The following is a 22,354-nucleotide window of genomic DNA, read 5'->3' as shown; positions in this document are numbered from 1 at the left end:
TTGTGGAAGAACGCCATTTAGGTTGTGCTTCGCTCTGCATGACTGTGCAGGTGACTATGGCCCTTCACAATATATAATGCTTTACAATGCCGTTTGGTCTAAAATATAAACACTTATAATAGGCTTAACATAGTGAATAAGGGTAATATTTTATTTATATATTTTTTTTACAATATAGTTACATAGTGTACCTTTAATAAAAGAGGTAAGCTTTTATTTGACTCTTAGAAGAAGTTCTACATAGAACCTTAAAGGATTCTGTCTGATGCTTCACACATTGAACATATATCAAATAGTTCAAATTAGTTTTAATTAATTCATTTTATTATAATTATTTGAATTAAAAACATACTTTATCACAAGGAAAAAATAAATAACATGTTAAACATGAAAGTATGTCAATCATTTAAGACATTTATCCTTATATAGAACCTTTTTGGCATAAACTGTTCATTAAAATTGAGTCAAGAGCCTAGGGTTCTCTATAGACCCCCATTTCTTTTCTAAGTTGATTTGATCATGTTGCAAGATACAATATGGAATCAAAATGTTATGTCTTGTAATTGTGTAACATTCAATGTAATAAAGTTTAATATAAGAGAAGGATACATTATGCCTCAGATTAATGATGCAAAACCAGATCTCATGTAAAATGATATTGGCAGAGCTCTTAACAAGGCTTAAATTCAATATTTTTGTAAGGAGCATCCATTATTGATTTTGTTTTTTGTTTTTGTTTTTTGTTAAGATTAAGTAAATAAATGTAGAGGTTGCAAGTTTTTTATGAGATTTGAATGTTGATGTTAATGACACACATGTAATTAAAAAGCCCTTTAAATGTAATGACAGATAAAAATTTACAAAAAAGTCTAATTTGATGTATTAACTAAATTCTCTTTATTATTAAGTGTTTTTATTTGATAAAAATGTTTGTTTTTCTGTAGTTGTTTTTTCTTCAGGAGTTCTGTTAGTACTGTTAAGGTTTGCAAATGTTATACTTAAAGGCTAATGTTGTTATAAATGTTTTAAACTGAACTAATAATTTATACAATTACTTGTATGTTGAATTTGCAATAAAATTGTATAAAATGAAGATCAGTTTTTTGATGAATAACCTAGATATTAACATTTTTAAACATTCAAATTTCTGGTTAAAATGTGAATGAAAGTATATTATTAATCTGTTGACTTTTTTACATATTGTATGAATTATCTAAATTAATATGCAGTCATAAACACCTCTTGTTTAATATTTTTACAAAAAAATTATATATAAATATTTTAAACTCATTTTACATGAAGTTCAGTAAAGGGTCTGAGACTAAATTTAAAAATTGGGCTTCAAAATTGATTTTAAATCTGGAAATGTTTTAACAAAGAGACAATATGACTTATGAAATAACATTCTACACAATTTATAGTTCACAAAGTAAAAATAAACTATTTGTGACTGAGCTTGAGAACTTTGTACAGATGGTTAGTTGTTTTTGCTTCCACTGAAGCACAAGATATGCTTTGGATCATTTTCAAATCATGTTCAACATTTTTATATATATATATATATCCTCCTGACTACCAGAAAAAATGTCATTACATTGTTTAGAGCATAAGAAAAAAATGTAAAAAATAAAATTTGATTACATGAAAATTAGATTTTATTCATATGTTATGCTATGTACTCTGTAGTGGACACCGATAAAATAAGACATGAATAGACATGACATTTTTTTTTTTTTTTTTTTTTTTTTTTTTTAACACCAATTAATTTTTAGGTTTCAAGATTTTTTTTTATACCAAACTTTGTATAAAGATAACTCTCAACTATGATGAAAGATATAACTGAATGATATGCCATTTTGCTTCATGCAAAATATGTGTGAAATGGCCATAATTTTTCCCCCATTATATACAATGAATGTAGCCTATCTACACTCTGTATGTAATTTGTCATATTAATATGTTCTTGGATCAACATGTAATGAAAAAGAAGTGTAATAATGATAGTATAATTATCATATTTCCATAAGGGTGTTAAATTTGATCACTAAATTAATGTCAGACAATTTTAAAGACCAAGGAGAGGGAGTGAATGGTGAAATCTCCGAACATTTAGTATCTCTGAAAAGCCCTGAATGTGCTCTTTACAGGACATCCAGACTTAAAACGGTGACATGTAAGGCCTCAGAGAAATTTGCTAAAATATAATTTATTCTACAGAACAGAGGACAAAACTCCATAGGTAGTCAGGACAGGAGGATTTATAATACCGTCACGGGTTTTCATGTCAACCACTCGTTTACCTCTAGAGGGCGTCAGCGTCCACTGCGTCGATTTTGAAAAGGGGAGGGGGGAGAAACGCGAAGCACTATTGCGCGCATGTGCAGCAGTGTTGTCACGCTTAGCTTCCAGACTAGTAGTGATTTTTGTGTAGTAACGTTATAATCATCATGAAGGCACTTAGGGGAATGGTGAGCGGAGCCGTGAGCGAAATATCATCTGCGGTTACCGGGAGCAAACACGTTGCCGTTCGGGAAAATGTCCTTGCCGTGACTCGTGACTACATTTCTCAGCCGAGATTGAGTGAGTGTCTAGTGCTGATTATGAAGGGCCCTTACAAACACAAACCCACTAGACAGAGCGATAAAATGATATGTGCGTGGCGCAATGAAAGAATGATGTGCTTGTTACACTGAATCTGTTAATAATCATCATGTAATTTTAAACTGTAGACATATAACATTTTAACATTTCTGATATTGTACATCTATGATCCATATAATCAGGTAAATCAAGGGATAGTTTACTAATTCTGTTCATGCATAATGTTTACCTCTAATTGCATGATCTAAAATATTAAATTAATGATAGGTTGTATTTTCATCACCTATGATGTTAATAAATCAGCATGATGCTGGATTTAGGTTGATGCATGTAGAGTTATTAGACTAACCTTCATTAGACTAGTATATTGTTGTGTTACTAGTTCTTTTTTCATTACTTGCAGAATAACATATACAAACTATTACCTACTGAAAAGTTACCAGCAACAATTGGAATACATACTAGTTTAAGAGAATAGTCCCACAGATCCCCATAGAATTCACTGACAAAGATCTGTATAATTATGTCCCATCTCTCCCCTGCTCTTTATTGATGCAGTTGAAATGCTTTCCATTTTTATAAAAAAATAAACAAATAAATAAATAAATAAAAATCTGATTTTGAAATATTGACAGTGTTTGGCAATTGGCTGATGACACAACCATATTTATAGAAAACATTAACCAAATTCTCCACACTGTAGAGTTTTTCACTAGGGCATCTGTTTTAAAATTAAATCTTAATTTTTTTGTTAATTATTACCAAATCATAACTCTGTCATGACCTTTTATTTTCTATTCTAAGTATGTCTGTTATTTATGTTTTATGTAAATGACACCTTCTCATTCTTTTTCTTTAATTTTCTTTTTAAGACACTTTGACCATATCATGATGTCATATTTTATCAGGTGATGTGTTTAATTTTTTACTGTATTTTTTCCTTAATGCAGTGTTTAGAGTCTTTCATCATGTAATTAAGAGAAACACTTCTGTTGAATTTGTGTGACATGGTTGTGTTTGTAATTTGATTTGGACTACGAAAACACTCTTGTGACATGACATTCATGTTTATTGTGTGCACAGCTTATAAAACTGTGGCTGGTGTTAATGGACCCCTGGTGATTTTGGATCAAGTGAAGGTATTGAATTTCTGCATTATGTATTACTGTTGTTATTCATCTGATTTTGTTAACCCTCTATGCACACCTTAGCAATAGAATCGCCATTGGCTAGTACATTTTTAATTTACTCGCCAGACTGCATATACTGTGTAGAACCACTGATTAGAAACAAAAGATTCATAAAGCTTCGAAGCAGTGTTTTGAAATCGGTCATACAAAGAGTTGAGATATTTTGTAAAATGCAATAAAATCAAGAATCTGTGATTTGTTAATTCTCTCGAACCTCTATTTGACAAATGTACAAAGAAAAGATTTCCAATGTTTTCACTGAACAACTTTATTGTATTTTGGAAGTATAAACAAATTTGACTGCAACACACTCCAGAGAAGTTGGGACAGAGCCATGTTTACCACTGTGTCACATCATCTTTCCTTTTAATTACAATTTTTAATCATTTGGGAATTGAGGATACTAATTGTTGCAGTTTGCAAGTGGAATTTTTACCCAATCTCACCTGATACAAGACATCTGCTCAACAGTCTGTGGTCATCTTTGTCTGATTCTCCTTTTCATGGTGGGCCATACATTTTCAATCAGAGTCAGATCTGGATTGCAGGCAGGCAGTCAGACACACCCACTCTACAGTGTAGAAACCACTCTGATGTATCATGTTCAGAATGAGGCCTGGCATTGTCTTGCTACCCAGGAAAGATGTCATCTTGATGGCAATTTATGTCTCTGTACAAACCAGATTTATGCCTCCATGTCAATGGTACCTTCACACAAATGCAAGTCACCCATGCCGTTTGCAATGATGGCTGTATTTAACACAGTAGCATGACAGTTTCTAATGCAGTGCCATCTGAGGGCTCAAAGGTCATGCACATTCAACTGAGGTGTCCTACCTTGCCCTATATATACTGAGATTTCTCTTGATTCTCTGAATCTTTTTACCATATTATGTATGGTAGATGGTGAAAGACATGGATTTCTTGCAATCTTGCATTGAGAAATGTGATTTTTGAATTGTTTGACAGTTCTCTCATGACATGACCCATCTTTTCTTCTAAAGATTGAGAAGCTATTTTACACCCAAACATGATACCCTCACCTATTACCAATTCACCTGCTAATTGTGGACTGTTTAAAAACAGTGGATATTATATCATCTTTATGGTTCCGCCCACTACCGGAGAAACCGGTATCTCCTCTGCTTCTTAAAAGCTCAATAATTTAAATAAACTCTGTTATTTTGACAGGAAAATACAACAAAGAACGTTGTTTACATGTGGGGTGTCAATTCTGCATGGTATGCAAGACTCTCACTCTCTCTCTTTGCGTGTGTGAGAAACACAAACGCTCTCAGCAAAGCGAAGGCGAAATACATCAAATACAGGTATGCTGCGTACATTGCGCTGAATTGAAATAATAGGTACAGATCTCTTGATGGAGAGCAAAACTCTCAAGTGCTCAGTCAGAATGTTCTGCGAGTGAAAATGTATGTATGCTAACACACACTGGTGAGTAAAATCTAAGAATTTATTAGCCAATGGCCAATGATAGACATGATTTAGTTGCCCAGAGTGAAGATTTAGTTGCATATGCGAGTGATTATCGTGGAGGGTTGCCTATTAGAAACATAATGTATTTGAATGCAGACTTTTCACTTGGCTACTTCTCGTTTTGTTTCATATAGAAGTCATGAATCTACCTAGACAATCAGTGACTGGTTTATCTATATTTTTATATTGTTTTGTTTATTAAGTTATATAATTTTAGAGATTTTACACCAGTAAATGTTTTATTTCTACTTCTATTCTATTCTAGTCTATGTATGTGACCACCACCACCATTACTAAGGTGTTCATTATTGTCATTATAATCTTGCATTCTTAAGCCAAAGCAAACATCAGCTAATTTGTTTGTAAAGGACTGGATTACATTGATGTTTTTGATGCAATGTTAACTGGTTACCTGGTGCAGTTCCCCAGGTATGCTGAGATTGTCCATCTGACTCTCCCTGATGGTACCAAGAGGAGTGGACAGGTGCTGGAGGTCATAGGCTCCAAAGCTGTGGTTCAGGTCAGGGAATAAGACCTTCTGAAATACATATGTTTTCTTCTATCCCCCATTTTGTAATCAGCTCAGTAGCATCTCTCATTAATTCATTTTTAGGTGTTTGAGGGAACATCTGGTATTGATGCCAAAAAAACCACGTGTGAATTTACCGGGGACATTTTGCGTACACCTGTGTCTGAGGATATGCTGGGTAATAATAAAAAAAGAGACATACTGAAGCCATGTGATGTTTTTTATAATGTGTATTTGGTAAAACTAGAAGTCTATTACAGGTCGTGTGTTCAACGGATCAGGAAAGCCGATTGATCGAGGGCCTGCAGTGTTGGCAGAGGACTACTTGGACATCATGGGTACATTTCATTGAGGCTGTCTTTGTGATGAGCCACATAAGCTGTTATGCTCACAAATTGTCATCAGTGGCTTTTTTTAATATTGTTGATAACCATCCAATTCCATCCTGCTTCCTGCAGGTCAGCCGATTAATCCTCAGTGTCGTATTTATCCTGAGGAAATGATCCAGACTGGCATCTCTGCCATAGATGGCATGAACAGTATTGCCAGAGGCCAAAAAATTCCCATTTTCTCTGCTGCCGGTCTACCCCACAATGAGGTGAGGCTGCTGTCAGTTCATCTTTGGGGTGATTCTTGAAAGAAATTAATACTTTTATTCAACAAGGAAGCATTATATATATATTGAAGTGACAATATATATTTATAATGTTACAAAATATTTCTATTTCAAATAAATGCTCTTTTCAACTTTATAGTCAAAGAATCCTGAGAAGGAAAAAAAAAAAAAAAAAAAAAATATATATATATATATATATATATATATATATATATATATATATATATATATATATATATATATATATATATATATATATATAATATTATCAAAGTTTTCACAAAAATATTAAAGGGTTAGTTAGTTCACCCAAAAATGAAAATTATGTAATTTATTACCCTCATGTCGTTCCACACCTGTAAGCCTTTCATTCATCTTCGGAACAAAAAATAAGATATTTTTGATAAAATCTGATGGCTCAGTGAGGCCTGCATTGTCAGCAAGATCATTTCCTTTTTCAATGCCCAGAAAGGTACTAAAAACGTATTTAAAACAGTTCATGTGACTACAGTGGTTCAACCTTAATATTATTAAGTGATGAGAATACTTTTTGTGTGCCAAAAAACAAAATAGTGACTTTATTCAACAATATCTAGTGATGGGCAGTTTCAAAACACTGCTTCATTAAGCTTTGAAGCTTTAAAAAACTTTTGTTTTGAATCAGTGGTTTGCAGACCAGTATCAAACTGCCAAACTGTTGAAAATGAAATTACGTGATTTGGGCGCTCTGAACCACTGATTCAAAACAAAAGATTCGTAAAGCTTCAAAACTTCATGAAGCAGTGTTTTGAAATCGCCCATTACTAGATATTGTTGAATAAAGTTGTTATTTTGTTTTGTTTTTTTGGCACACAAAAAGTATTCTCGTTGCTTTATAATATTAAGGTTGAACCACTGTAGTCACATGAACTGTTTTAAGTATGTTTTAGTATCTTTCTGGGCATTGAAAAAGGAAATTATCTTGCTGGCAATGGAGGCCTCACTGAGCTATCGGATTTTATCAAAAATATCTTAGTTTGTGTTCCGAAGATGAACGAAGGTCTTACGGGTGTGGAACGTCACGAGGGTGAGTAATAAATGACAGAATTTTCATTTTTGGATGAACTAACCCTTCAAAGGTGCAATAGAGGTATTTTGTTTTATACATTTTTGCAATATTACTTGAAACTGTCTTTACTAACTGATAAAAGACTATTTATTAGGTGCACTGAAAGGAATAATATCAATATACATCATCTGTGCACGAGGATGGGGCTTAAAAACATCAGCCAATCGTTTGTATGATCATCGCATAAACGATTGGCCCTCTGGCTTCTCAATCACTGCCATTACGTTCCTTGTGAGAGATGTGCCGCATGCAATGTTTTGTCAGGAGTAACAACTGCAGATTATGAGTTACCTGTGGTGAGTCCGACATAATGAATCCACTGACACGACACAGTGAATGCCGATGGTAAACACTCATGTTCCAATACTTGTGCACGAGTTTTGGGAGGCGTTCCCTCGAGCTGTGAAGGAGGGGGGTTGTTCTTATGCATGCGCTCATTTCAAAAACTCAGTAACAGCCTTTGGTTTCTCAGTTGTCGAAAAAATCCTCTATAGCACTTTTAAGCAGCAAAACTCTTTTTCACTGTATGTAACTATATTAAGAACATTGTACATTTTATATATTGTCTCTTAAACACTTCTTTCTTGCACACGTTTACACAGAAATATTGTGGAAAATGCCCAAAATGGCAATTTTAATTTAAGTACTTAAGTCTAATGTAGTTAGTTACCTAACAATTGATTCTTGATCGTGTGTGTGTGTGTTTCAGATTGCTGCGCAGATTTGTCGTCAGGCGGGATTGGTAAAGAAATCCAAAGATGTGATGGATTACAGTGAGGATAACTTTGCCATTGTGTTTGCTGCCATGGGGGTGAGGAGCACTTCTGAATAAAAGTTTGCTAAACTTTTAAATCTAAATACACCCATACCAGTGGCATATCTTGATGACATTAGTTGTATGTATCTTTAGGTCAACATGGAGACTGCAAGATTTTTTAAGTCCGATTTTGAAGAGAACGGGTCCATGGACAACGTGTGCCTCTTTTTAAATTTGGCCAATGATCCCACGTCAGTATTCTCTTGAATTTCCTTAAAGTAAAGGGATAGTTCACCCAATAATGAAATTCTGTCATCATTTTCTCACCTTCATGTCATTCTAAACCCATATGTAGCCTTTTAAGCTTCAAAAGATGCACAAAAGCACCATAAAAACATCCAAAAAAGTTGTCTATATGACTTGTGTTCTAAATGATTCCCAGTAGACCAAAATTAAATGAATTAAAGAAGAGTAAGAAGTACAATCCTTTAAAATGTCATGCAGGTTTGGAACGAGTACATAAGATTATATATATATATATATATATATATATATAATATATATATTACACACACACATACACAAATACTTTGGTGCAACTTGGACCAAAAAGTTTGATTTACATGTTGCAGGATTGAACGCATCATCACCCCTCGGCTTGCACTTACCTCAGCTGAGTTTCTTGCTTACCAGTGTGAGAAGCATGTGCTGGTCATATTGACTGACATGAGCTCTTATGCCGAGGCTTTACGAGAGGTATGATATAATGTGTGAATTTATACTGAAAGCCATTAGGATTAAGGCAAAACTTGTTGCTCTTTGCTATGCATTAAGCTCTATCATCGTCTTGAAGGTCTCTGCAGCTAGAGAAGAAGTTCCTGGTCGACGTGGTTTCCCAGGTTACATGTACACCGATCTGGCCACAATATACGAGAGGGCCGGACGTGTGGAGGGACGCAATGGCTCCATCACCCAAATCCCAATCCTCACTATGCCCAATGATGGTTAGCAAACATCTACCTACTCATCTTTTAATCCTTATATCATCATAAATGGTTTGCTTACTACTTTAATGGTTTGCTTAATACTATCTGTAGATATTACCCATCCTATTCCTGATTTAACTGGCTACATCACTGAGGGTCAAATTTATGTGGACAGACAGCTTCATAACAGACAGGCGAGTGGAAACAAGCTTACAGTGTGAACATTAGTTGTATACTTCATTAATAAATCTCATGTGCTGTTTTCTAACTGTTGATATTTCTATGCAGATCTATCCTCCTATCAACGTACTACCTTCTTTGTCTCGACTGATGAAATCAGCCATTGGCGAAGGAATGACACGCAAAGACCACTCGGATGTTTCTAATCAGCTTGTAAGTATAGATAAGAATGGATAAACATGCATTACCATTAAGTTTGGGGGTTGTATTATTTTTGTGTGTGTGTGTGTGTGTGTGTGTGTGTGTGTGTGTGTGTGTGTGTGTGTGTGTGTGTGTGTGTGTGTGTGTGTGTGTGTGTGTGTGTGTGTGTGTGTGTGTGTGTGTGTGTGTGTGTGTGTGCTTTTGTTTATATTACATTGTGGGGACCAAATGTCCCCACGATGTAATATAAACCTGAGTTCACCTACATCGTATAAATGTAGGTGTCGTATAAAATACAATATAAATTAATTAATAAAAATACTAAATGATGTTTTTGTGAGAAAATAAAGGTGTGCACAGTTTCCTGTGATGTTAAGGTTTAGGGTTATGGGTGGGGTAGGGGGATAGAAAGTACGGTTTGTACAGTATAAAATGCATTGCGGCCTATGAAAAGTCCCCACAATTCACAAAAACAAACGTGTGTGTTTGTGTCTGTTTTTTTTTTTTTTTTTTTTGAAAGTCTCTTAAGCTCACCAAGACTGCAACAATCAAAATTCAACAATCAAATTGTGAAATATTATTTAAATTTAAAATGCCTGTTTTCTATTTTAACATATCTTAAAATGTAATTTATTCCTGTGATGCAAAGCTGAATTTTCAGCATCATTACTCCAGTCTTCAGTGTCACATGATCCTTCAGAAATCATTCTAATTTGCTGACCCTTTCTAAAAATTTATCCTTTACAGTTTTGATTTATGTATTACTAGGGCTGGATGATATATCGCATGTGATTGTCACGCGCATTTCGTCAGTAAAGCCGGTTCCCTGATTACCGCAAAATCGCCATCACCTGCTTTCAAATGGAGCGCCATTTAATAGACAGAGCCGTAGTTCACTGACAAGCTACACAATATCGCGTTCATTATCGAAGGTGATTCATCTGCGATAATGAAAGTCTGTTCTTTAACAATGCTTGAACTTTATTGGTTGAATAATCACAAAACATTTGAACTGTTGTGTAAATTTTATAGAAACTAAGAAAGAACGAAAGAACAACACATGTATAATGACCAAAAACATTGGGTCTCTTTCACAATTCATATATATATATATATATATATATATATATATATATATATATATATATATATATATATATATATATATACAGCTATGGAAAAAATTAAGAGACCACTCCAAGTTCAGAAATCAATGTTAAGTGGTCTCTTAATTTTTTCCATAGCTATATATATATATATTTTATTTTTTTCCCTGTGCATCTTATCTTATGTTTTGAGTTCATTATGTATGGACATTTGATTTGTCTGTGACAAAGCTTCTCCTCTTTTGCAGTATGCTTGCTATGCTATCGGGAAAGATGTGCAAGCAATGAAGGCCGTGGTTGGGGAAGAAGCACTGACATCAGATGACTTATTGTACTTGGAGTTCTTACAGAAATTTGAGAAGAACTTTATTTCCCAGGGTAAGTAACAACAGGAGGGCACATGTGGAATGATGTAAAAATCGTGTCTTAAAGGGATAGTTCACCCAAAAATAAAAATTCTGTCATCATGTACTCAACTTCAGGTTGTTCTAAACCTGTATGAGTGTCTTTGTTCTGTTGAACACAAAAGAAGATATTTTGAAAAATGTTGTTAACCAAACAGTTTCTGGTCCCCCTTTGACTTTCATAGTATTTTTTTCATACTATGGAAGTCTATGGGGACCAGCAAATTATGTCTCTTGAAATATATAGTAGAAAACCCATGAAAGATTTACGTTGTAAAGTGAAGTGAAGAGAACAAAGACGCAGTTCTTTAGGAAGTTTTATTCGTCCACATTCTTTACAATTCCCATTCTTTGCTCCTCTTATCACTAGGACAGCAGTGAAGCCTTGCATCGCTTCTCTTGTTGCCAATCGACTGAAAATTACAACAAAAACTGCACAATGTGCTATTATATATATTATTCCGAGTTGTGTTGTGGTAAAAATTGCAACGGGCACCGTCAGTAGCTCACTGAGTGCAACCTTTTGATGTTATTGATGTAGAACGCACTGTACAGCTAAACAAAATGGCACCCACATTGTCCAAATCGGTCCAAATATTACATGAATTTTTTTAAATAACATAAATCTTTAATGGGTTTTCTAATATATATTTCAGTAAGAGAAGCCATACTAGTCTTAATACCAGGGGTTACCTTTAACGCTCGAAATATCACACCAAATGTTTGCATTTTCTATTTTATTTATTTATTTATTTTTATTTTGCATTTTATAATTCTGATTTTTTATTATTTTTTTTTTATGCTTCATGCATAAAATGCACATCGATATGTACAATGTGTACCTGCAATGGATGCAGATACATGACCCAATGATTTTACCTTTATTTGTCAATGCATTTTCAGCACTGTGCAAAGAAACAAAAACTTTAGTTTGTTGTCAGGCGTATATTCACCCCAGTGTGAATAGCTCTTCAGGAATGTATTGTTTGCATTCAAAGTCCTTTTTTTCCTTTTTTCCGATTATTTATTTATTTATTTTTTTTCTGCTCACATTATTCAAGTTTGGTTTGAAGGGACAGTTAAAAAGAAGAGAGAAAAAAAAATACATATTTTATATATATATATATATATATATATATATATATATATATATATATATATATATATATATATATATATATATATATATATATATATATATATATATATATATATATATATATATATATACATACACACACACACACACACACACACACACACACACACACACACACACACACACACACACACACACACACACACACACACACACACACAGTGGGTACGGAAAGTATTCGGACCCCCTTAAATTGTTCACTCTTTGTTATATTGCAGCCATTTGCTAAAACCATAGAAGTTCATTTTTTTTTCCTCATTAATGTACACACAGCACCCCATATTGACAGAAAAACACAGAATTGTTGACATTTTTGCAGATTTATTAAAAATGAAAAGCTGAAATATCACATGTTCCTAAGTATTCAGACCCTTGGCTCAGTATTTAGTAAAGCACCCTTTTGGTCTAATACAGCCATGAGTCTTTTTGGGAAAGATGCAACAAGTTTTTCACACCTGGATTTGGGGATCCTCTGCCATTCCTCCTTGCAGATCCTCTCCAGTTCTGTCAGGTTGGATGGTAAACGTTGGTGGACAGCCATTTTTAGGTCTCTCCAGAAATGCTCAATTGGGTTTAAGTCAGGGCTCTGGCTGGGCCATTCAAGAACAGTCAAAGAGTTGTTGAATTAAAGCCAAAAAGTTATATCTTGGTCTCATCAGACCAGAGAATCTTATTTCACACCATCTTTGAGTCCTTCAGGTGTTTTTTTTAGCAAACTCCATGCGGGCTTTCATGTGTCGGGCCACTCTGCTATAAAGCCCCGACTGGTGGAGGGCTGCAGTGATGGTTGACTTTCTACAACTTTCTCCCATCTCCCGACTGCATCTCTGGAGCTCAGCCACAGTGATTTTGGGTTCTTCTTTACCTCTCTCACCAAGGCTCTTCTCCCCCGATAGCTCAGTTTGTCAGTTTGGCCAGACGGCCAGCTCTTGAAAGGGTTCTGTTCGTCCCAAATGTTTTCCATTTAAGTATTATGGAGGCCACTGTGCTCTTAGGAACCTTAAAGGGTTACTTCAGGATTTAGCATTAAGCTTTGTATTAGTAGAATACCACTAGTATTATCGAATTACCGTGCTTTCCCCCTTCATATCAGCCTGAGATGAGAGATTTATGCATTTTTATTCTGTAAAAAAGCCTCCGATGACGCAAAAATTTTCGTTTTGCATCATCGGAGGCTTTTTTGGCCAGAGGCTTAAAACTACAGCCAGTAATAGCAGGTAGTTTCGCATTTTTTCACCACGCCCATACATATGCGCATTTGAAATTACTCACGGACATAGATCAAAGATTTTATCAAAAGTGGGTGTCAATTATATATTTAAGCTTACAGTAATTAACATTATTTTGTTAAAGTCTGCACTACATCAGTGGTTCATCTCGCAAATTTATCGGTCACTGCAGTCATCTCAACCAATACAGCAACAGGCTTTTGTGGTAACGTTAGCATAAATAGATAAATAGACTAACTCAGTTTTACAGAACAGTGGCTTTACTTTGATAGCACTCAACTTATATGCAACTTATATGTAATTGTCTATCTAACGTTACTTTGCTAAGTTTGCAGTTTTACTGCTACCTACAACACTACATATAGGCTACTGTGTTATCAGTCTACTATCAGCGAGTCTTACCTCTGGGCAAATACGCTTAGTGCCAGATGCCCAGGCTGTTCGTCCTCTGGGAAAGTGAATATCGATGGTATCGCGGTGTCCTTCAGAACGGTTCTCTTCATTGCAAGGATATTTGGTTCGTAGTCCTCGTGCTTGAAATGGAGACTACATATTCTGTGGTTTTTTTAGGTATTCTATAACGGTGTCATCTCCAAACTTCGGGTGTTTGATGGCCCGCAGCCACTGTTTACATCGCTCCAAATCTTTAACTTAATCGGAAAATGATGGAAACTTACTTGTCCTTTCCTGGTTTTGGGTGTACATCCAGGTACAAAGCAATTTAGCACCATTTCGCTGTAAATGTATGAACTAACTCACGATTTATAGAATTAATATGTAACAAAGCAAGCCTAGTAATTTTTCTGGTAATGCCACCTGTAACCGATAGGCGTGGTTTGGGCGTGGCCTCGCAAGGGCAGCAAAACAAGTGCATTCTGGGAGTTGTTGTCTTTCATCCACATTAGTCAAAAATACATTTTCTGCCTTTTCTCAGTCTAGAAAGCTCCAAATTCAAAAATAATTTCACATTTCTACTACATAAATGACCAATTTTAAATACACATTCATCTTTCCAGGGGTTAAGTACCCCTTTAAGTGCAGCGGAAATGTTTTTGTAACCTTGGCCAGATCTTTGCCTTGCCACAATTCTGTCTCTGATCACTTCAGGCATTTCCTTTGACCTCATGATTCTCATTTGCTCTGACATGCACTGTGAGCTGTGAGGTCTTACATAGACAGGTGTGTGGCTTTCCTAATCAAGTCCAATCAGTATAATCAAACACAGCTGGACTCAAGTGAAGGTGTAGAACCATCCCAAGGATGATCAGAAGAAATGGACAGCACCTGAGTTAAATATATGAGTGTCACAACAAAGGGTCTGAATACTTAGGACCATGTGATATTTCAGTTTTTCTTTTATAATAAATCTTCAAAAATGTCAACAATTCTGTGTTTTTCTGTCAATATGGGGTGCTGTGTGTACATTAATGAGGAAAAAAAATGAACTTAAATGATTTTAGCAAATGGCTGCAATATAACAAAGACTGAAAAATTGAAGGGGGTCTGAATACTTTCCATACCCACTTTATATATATATATATATATATATATATATATATATATATACATACATACAGGTGCATCTCAATAAATTAGAATATCATGAAAAAGTTATTTTTCTGTAATTTAATTAAAAAATTCAAAAAGTGAAACTTAAACATATTCTAGATTTATTAGACATAAAATAAAATATTTCCAGGCTTTTTTGTTTTCATTTTGATGATTACAGCTTACTGCTCATCAAAAAAAAAAAAAAAAAAAAAAATAGTATCTCAAATATTTAATTTCAAGTACTATTGAATTACTATTATCCGGGTGTGAATACTGGGTTTAGGCCAGTAATACCAACAGCAGTCATGGGGAAGTCTGCTGACAGTTGTTCAGAAGATGATCATCAATACCCTCTACAATGGAGGGTAAGCCACAGAGGGTCATTGCTGAAAGAGCTGGCTGTTCACAGAGTGCTGTGCCAAAGCATATTCATGAAAAGTTGACTGGAAGGAAAAAGTGTGGTAGGAAAAGGTGTACAAGTGAAAGGAATGACCACAGGCTTGAGAAGATTGTCAGGTGAAGCTGTTTTAAGAAGTTAGGAGAGCTTCAAAAGGAGTGGACTGAAGCTGGAGTCGGTGCATCAAGAGCCACTGCACACAGACTTCTTCAGGAAATGGGCTACAACTGTCACATTCAACATACCAAGCCACTTCTGAATCAAAGACGTCAGAAGCGTCTTACCTGGGCTAAGGAGAAAAAGAACTGGACTGTTGCTCAGTGGTCCAAAGTCCTCTTTTCAGATGAAAGTAAATTTTGCATTTCATTTGGAAATCAAGGTCCCAGAGTCTGGAGGAATAGTGGAGAGGCACAGAAACCATGTTGTTTGTAGTCCAGTGTGAAGTTTCCACACTCAGTCATGATTTGGGCTGCCATGTCATCTGCTGGTGTCGGTCCACTGTTTTTTATTGATCTTATGAAGTATTCTAGTTTATTGAGATAGTGAATTGGTGGGTTTTTGTTAAATGTGAGCCAAAATCATCACAATTAAAAGAACCAAAACTTAGGGTGTACTCACACTAGGCACGGTTGCCTTGAACTGAGCCCGAGCACGGAACAAAGTGATCACACTTGTCAAACGAACCAGGCTTTGGGGGTTAGACGCGCTAGGGCATGGTTCAGAGTACCTATTGTGAGTACACCCTTAAAGTACTTCAGTCTGTGTGCATTGAATTTATTTAATACATGAGTTCCACAATTTGAGTTGAATTACTGAAATAAATTATCTTTTCCATGACATTCTAATTTGAGATGCACAAGTACATGTGTATATATACTGTACACAAAAAATCTTCCTTTATCAAAGGCAATATAATTCCATTAATGGCATTGGGCTGTACTTTATATAACTTCAGAATGAGCCTAACATGTTTTATATCACAGGTGCATATGAGAATCGAACTGTGTTCGAAACACTGGACATTGGCTGGCAGCTCTTGAGAATCTTCCCTAAAGAGATGCTGAAGAGGATTCCTCAGAGCACTCTTGCTGAGTTTTATCCCCGAGACTCCAAACATTAGTCTTATTTCCTTTCTTGTTTATTCACTTTGTCTCTCTCAATCAGCTGTGAATCTGTCTTCTACACTTCTAGATGTTACTCAATCTCTTTGCTTAAATCAAGTACACTAAGTCTACACTGAGGAATTACAAAGTTATTTTTCATTGCTTCTCTTGGTATTTATTTATTATGTAGGTGTTGCTAAACAGTAAAGAAAATATTGTATGAATATCGTCACTACTATACAGTGTGGAAGTGTTTTTGTGTGTATCTCAGTATGTCAAACAGTGTTCTGACCAAGTGGTATATGAAGTAAAGGCCAACTTTTCTCTTAACATGCAAAATTAAGAGATCTGACAAAGCTACTACAATGCAGCACAAAACATTGTTTTATTTCAAAAGTGCCAAGATGAATGTAAAATGGCTTAATGTGTTTTATGCATTTGTCATCATTATAATGAATTATATGCACATATTTATCATAAAGTATAAAAGAAAGCCATATGATCATAGAGTGCATTAAAAGTGGCACTATCAAATCAAAGGAGGAAATCCAAACAGTGAGCAATAGATTTATTTTTTTTTTTTCATACTTTGTCATGCTTAGTTAATTTGTTTTGTATAAAGTGTGTAATGTGTAAGCAATGTATTTATTATAATTTATTTTGGTGCCTATATATATATATATATATATATATATATACTGCAGTACAGTGAGTGATATCAAGTGAATTCATAATGAAGTGATTGTTATCCTAATGCATGAACACTTATTGAAAATATGTGATCACTTGCTTCATTAAATAAAACTTGATGTGGTGTAAATTAATGATCATGATGGAAGTAATCATCAATACACGTCCTGATGGACTGGTATTGACAGGATTTTTGGTACTGATGTCATTTTCACAACAGGGTACTAGGGACTTTACAAAACAAGGTGGTTCTTATTAATTGTGCATACATATTTCATAAGATGTATTGAAAACATTTTGAAGTTTTGCTTAATGTTCATGTAGTCAGACTAAGAAATGGAACAGGATTTTTCTTAGTTTCCACCTAATTTAGCATAAACTGAGCTTAGTTCTCACCTCTGTTTGTGCCCAATCATAAAACCTATCAGCCCCATATTTCAGTAATTTTCTCACTGCAAAGTCCGCATTACATTATGACATTTTCCCAAAACAATTTATAAAGGTCACCTTGAAATGATCGAGCACATGTTGTGTAAAGTGTATGAAAATATCCTATGTAGACATTACAAAGTTAAAGTCTGAATGATCGGCTTTAAAATATTTAAACAGCAGAGGGTATCAGAGCCTTCATAAAACAATCATCAATTAAATCTTTTAACAGCCAGTAAGTTTCCCAGGTGAATAATGTTTCATGTAATTGGTTATTTCTTTAATAGGACTGATGAAGGCTATAAAATACAATTATCTCCAGCTGTGTGTATGCCTGGGTTTGGATCTTCTGTGGTGATTTGAGAAAGTTAATGAGGGGTTTTTGAAGCGCTTAGGGGTTTTTTTTTCTCTCCCTTCTTACTTCCTTTCTTTGTCATGGATGAAGGGTGGAAAAAGTGAGTTTATTTATTCAACGTGTCTGTGAATGATTCTACAAATATTGATCATTCCTTTTTATGTATTTAATTTTTAATATACACTTGTAGGTTACCCTTGTTCGTAATCATCCTGATTCTTTTAAATAATGCTTATGGATTTAAAGGTAAGATTTCTCTCATCTTGCCTATATAAAATATAATATAATTTTTTTTTTTTTTTTTTTTTTTTTCCCTCTTTTAAATTGTGAGGTTTGTCTAAAGCACTGGTGTCAAACTCAGTTCCTGGATGGCCACAGCCCTGCAGAGTTTAGCTCCAACTCTAATTAAACACATCTGATTCAGCTAATCAAGTCCTTCAGGCCCATTTGAAAAAATGACTGGTATGTGTGTTTTGGAGCAGGGTTAGAACTAAACTCCGCAGGGCTGCGGCCCTCCAGGAATTGAGTCTGACACCCCGGTCTAAAGCCTCTTATTTTAATTCACAGGTGGAGACTATTCAAATGCCCACCACCAGCGGGGTCAGCCTTCTGACACTACTTTGTCACCTCGTGCAGTCCAGTCTTCTGTGTCAAATGTACCTGTGCCTGGGATTTTGTCTGAAGAAGTGGGCTCTAGTTTATTCACTAACAGACCCCTGAAAAGGTTGAACTTAGTCCAGTTTAACGGCCATGATTCCAGTAGCCATGAATTGATGTCCCATGCCCAAACCACTCCAAGCAGTTCTGTAGTTTCCTTGCCCCCACCTTTAAATGAACCGCATGCTGGCAGCTTGACATCACTCCAGGGTTTCTCTGGATCAACCACTACAGATACTGCAAGTGTTTCTGCACAAGGAGAAAGTACTAGCTTCCCTGCAAGACTTGACAATTCTGGCTTGTCCACCAATGATCAGAGCTCCCCTAGTTCATACAGAGAAACCTCTGGTGCTAAATCAGCAGAAGCCACTTTGCCTGTGTCCTCTCAGCAGAATGTCTCTTACAGCAGTTCATCAGCTCCAGGTGCCACTTATGCTTCTCAAGGTATCCCTGTGCCACTTTCAGAAGGCTCTGGTCAATCAATCTCCCCTCAGGATGAAGACGGTCAGAGTGGCTTTTTTTATTCTCAAGGTACTTCTAGTCCCTATATCCCAGAATCCAATAACAAGCCGAGTTCATCTGGTTCCAGTGAGTCTTCCAGTGATCAGAGTACCCCCAGTCCATATAGTTCTAGCTCTCATGGTAGTTCTGGCAGTTTGTTGGAAGGGGAAGTTGCAGGGCTTAGCTCTTTTGTTGACTTGTCTACTCAATCTCAAGAAACCTCTAGTCCTCATCTGCCCTCATCACTGGAGGTCTCTAGTCAGTCTACTAATAGTCAAAGCTCTCCCAGCTTGTTTATGGTTGGCACAAACCATTCAGATTCACAGTCTACAGTTCCTGTTTACCCTCTAGACACTCAGGGTAGTGTCTCTCTCAGTGTTTTGTCTACTCCGACTCAAGATTCTGCTTCCACTTCTCAGGGCAGCTCTGGACCTGAATTGTCTGGAAGTTCTGGTCCTCTTATCCCCACACAAATACACAGTGGCAATTGTAGTGGCATGTCCCAATCTCTTAGCACTTACAGTCATTATGCCCCAGGATCCCTGATAGATAGCAAGTTTGGTGCCTTACCCACTGGAGTTTCTAGCCAGTCTGCAAGCATTCAAAGTTCACCTGGTCTATCTACAAGCACCCAGAGCAGGCCTGGCACTCAATCAACAACTTCCAGTCGTCTTTTCCCTGTACAGGGAGGTAGTGGGTCTACTTCTAATTTATCTCTTAAGCCTCTGGGCATTCTGGGTCTGTATGCCCCTGCATCCCCTAGCAAATATGTAAGTGTTTACATGTCTTCACACCAAGCTGTTTATAGCCAGCCAACAAGTGGCTCTCAGGCTCGGTATGGTGCCTCTACTGCTTTTGCATCTCAAGGAATGCCCACCACTTACAGTGGTTCTGACCAGCCTCAAGGTACCACAAGTCAGTTTGCCCCTGGGTCTCCATCCTCCTATCAGTTTGTATCACTATCTTCACCCCAAGGTGCTGCCAGTCAGTCTGCTACGGTCCAGAGTTCACAGAAGCAGTTTACTTCTAGCTATGGCACCCTGTCAGGGTCCCCTACTCCCTTCACCCTGCAGGGGAGCAACACTTATGGTGGATCATTGCAGCCTCAAGGTACCAAAAGACCGTTTGCCCCTGGGTCTCAATCCTATCCGAGTGTATCTCACTCCTCACTCCAAGGTGCTGCCAGTCAGTCTGCTTCTTTCCAGAGTTCACGAAAGCCGTTTACCTCTACCTTCACAGGCAGCTCTGGCACCAAGGAAGGATCCTCTACTCCCTTCACCCTGCAGGGGAGCACCACTTATGGTGGATCATTGCAGCCTCAAGGTACCAAAAGACCGTTTGCCCCTGGGTCTCAATCCTATCCGAGTGTATCTCACTCCTCACCCCAAGGTGCTGCCAGTCAGTCTGCTTCTTTCCAGAGTTCACGAAAGCCATTTACCTCTACCTTCACAGGCAGCTCTGGCACCAAGGAAGGATCCTCTACTCCCTTCACCCTGCAGGGGACCACTACTTATGGTGGATCACTCCAACCTCAAGGTTCTACAAGTCGGTTTCCCCCTGGGTCTCAATCCTATCCGAGTGTATCCCTATCCTCACCCCAAGGTGCTGCCAGTCAGTCTGCTTCAGTCCAGAGTTCACAGAAGCGGTTTACCTCTACCTTCACAGGCAGCTCTGGCACCAAGGAAGGATCCTCTACTCCCTTCACCCTGCAGGGGACCACCACTTATGGTGGATCACTCCAACCTCAAGGTACTAGAAGTCGGTTTCCCCCTGGATCTCAATCCTATCTGAGTGTATCACTATCCTCACCCCAAGGTGCTGCCAGTCAGTCTGCTATGGTCCAGAGTTCACGGAAGCAGTTTACTTCTAGCTATGGCACCCTGTCAGGGTCCTCTACTCCCTTCACCCTGCAGGGGAGCACCACTTATGGTGGATCACTGCAGCCTCAAGGTACCACAAGTCAGTTTGCCCCTGCATCTCCATCCTTCTATAATTGTACCTGTGTATCATTGTCCTCACCACAAGATATTGCTAGTGTGTCTGCTACAGTCCAGACTTCACAGAAGCAGTTAATCTCTACTTTCACAGGCAGCTCTGGCACCCAGAAAGGGTCCTTTACTCCCTTCAACATGCAGGAAGGCATCACTTATGGTGGATCACTCCAACCTCAAGCTACCACAAGTCAGTTTGTCTCTGTGTCGCCACTGTCTTTCCCCCAAGGTGTTGCCAGCCAAGCACTTCAAAGCTATTCTGTATCTCAAAGATGGAAGCCTTTGCAAGGTTTTCAGACCTCCGGTGCAGCTGCATCACAGGTTAGCGCTCTCTCTCAAAGCGCTCCAATGCAGAGTAGGTTCTCTTCCCTGTCAGCAGCAGGAGGCTCATCTTCAGGATATTCTGGGCAGTTTGTTTCTGCACAGGGTGGTAGCACCAGTGATGATTTTTCTCTCCATTCTCAAAGACCCTCTAGCAAATACACCCATGCATATCAAAAGCTTGGTTCCTCACCCCTAACTGTTTCTAGCCAGTCTGCCAGTGATCAGAGGTCAAACGGCCTGTATATTTCAGACTCTCGGCGTACCCAGGGTCTCCTTGCTGTAGTTGAAAGACCCTCTAGACTCTCATTTCGAGCTCCTTTTGACTCCCCAAGCAGTAACCAAATATCTAAGGGTTTTGTGGCATTGCAACAGCCCACTGGTTCCACCCTAGCTCCATCTCTAGGCTCGAGTGGCCAAGCATCTCCTGTTGGTATGTTCTCTGGTATCGCACAGAATGCACAGGCTCTACGTGAATCTGGGTCAAATGTCCAGCTATATAACCAACCATTCCACCGCCACTACTCTGTCAAGGGCTAAGGGTCTCTAGAAAACTGACACATTAATGCAAAGTGATGTTTACTGGAATATAAAGCATAATGTTTAAAACAAAGCTGTGTGTGAGAAAGACTTTAATACATGTTGATAAAACTTAAAACTTTGCATTTTCTCACTTGCCCAATAAACCTCAATCTACTGGGCAGAGCTTCAAACAGCGTTGGGCAGAAATACATCAAGGCATTTTATTTTAAAATACATTAGTTTTAAATGTCTCAAAATAAACTACTGTATTTTTGTA

At 37.0% G+C, this 22,354-nt stretch overlaps 2 protein-coding genes across 2 annotated transcripts; both read left to right on the top strand.

Moving 5' to 3' along the window:
- The first annotated feature begins 2,403 nt into the window (after positions 1-2,403).
- atp6v1b2 (ATPase H+ transporting V1 subunit B2) lies at positions 2,404-17,420 on the top strand. The gene is made up of 14 exons (XM_067399400.1): positions 2,404-2,580; positions 3,685-3,740; positions 5,707-5,805; positions 5,899-5,992; positions 6,075-6,152; positions 6,273-6,412; positions 8,248-8,349; positions 8,449-8,546; positions 8,928-9,051; positions 9,149-9,299; positions 9,393-9,475; positions 9,570-9,674; positions 11,017-11,146; positions 16,492-17,420. Exons 1-14 carry the CDS (start codon positions 2,448-2,450, stop codon positions 16,626-16,628), a joined length of 1,530 nt encoding a protein of 509 aa, XP_067255501.1. The 5' UTR covers positions 2,404-2,447; the 3' UTR covers positions 16,629-17,420.
- A 652-nt stretch (positions 17,421-18,072) lies between these two features.
- Positions 18,073-22,095, top strand: LOC137028388 (streptococcal hemagglutinin-like). Its single transcript, XM_067397148.1, has 3 exons — positions 18,073-18,185; positions 18,276-18,331; positions 18,653-22,095. Exons 1-3 carry the CDS (start codon positions 18,166-18,168, stop codon positions 22,093-22,095), a joined length of 3,519 nt encoding a protein of 1,172 aa, XP_067253249.1. The 5' UTR covers positions 18,073-18,165.
- The last annotated feature ends 259 nt before the right edge of the window (positions 22,096-22,354 follow it).

Source organism: Chanodichthys erythropterus, chromosome 10 (genome assembly GCF_024489055.1).
Source record: "Chanodichthys erythropterus isolate Z2021 chromosome 10, ASM2448905v1, whole genome shotgun sequence".
NCBI lineage: Eukaryota > Metazoa > Chordata > Actinopteri > Cypriniformes > Xenocyprididae > Chanodichthys > Chanodichthys erythropterus.
Note: the sequence above shows the minus strand (reverse complement) of the source record. Positions and strands in the feature narration are given on the sequence as shown.

Excerpts from the sequence above, each read along its gene's own strand:
- atp6v1b2 (XM_067399400.1), top strand. The coding sequence starts at position 2,448 with ATGAAGGCACTTAGGGGAATGGTGAGCGGAGCCGTGAGCGAAATATCA. Across the intron at positions 9,052-9,148 it reads ATGCCGAGGCTTTACGAGAG|GTCTCTGCAGCTAGAGAAGA; the intron begins GTATGATATAAT and ends ATCGTCTTGAAG. Across the intron at positions 9,675-11,016 it reads CGGATGTTTCTAATCAGCTT|TATGCTTGCTATGCTATCGG; the intron begins GTAAGTATAGAT and ends CCTCTTTTGCAG.
- LOC137028388 (XM_067397148.1), top strand. The coding sequence starts at position 18,166 with ATGGATGAAGGGTGGAAAAA. Across the intron at positions 18,186-18,275 it reads ATGGATGAAGGGTGGAAAAA|GTTACCCTTGTTCGTAATCA; the intron begins GTGAGTTTATTT and ends ATACACTTGTAG. Across the intron at positions 18,332-18,652 it reads TAATGCTTATGGATTTAAAG|GTGGAGACTATTCAAATGCC; the intron begins GTAAGATTTCTC and ends TTTAATTCACAG.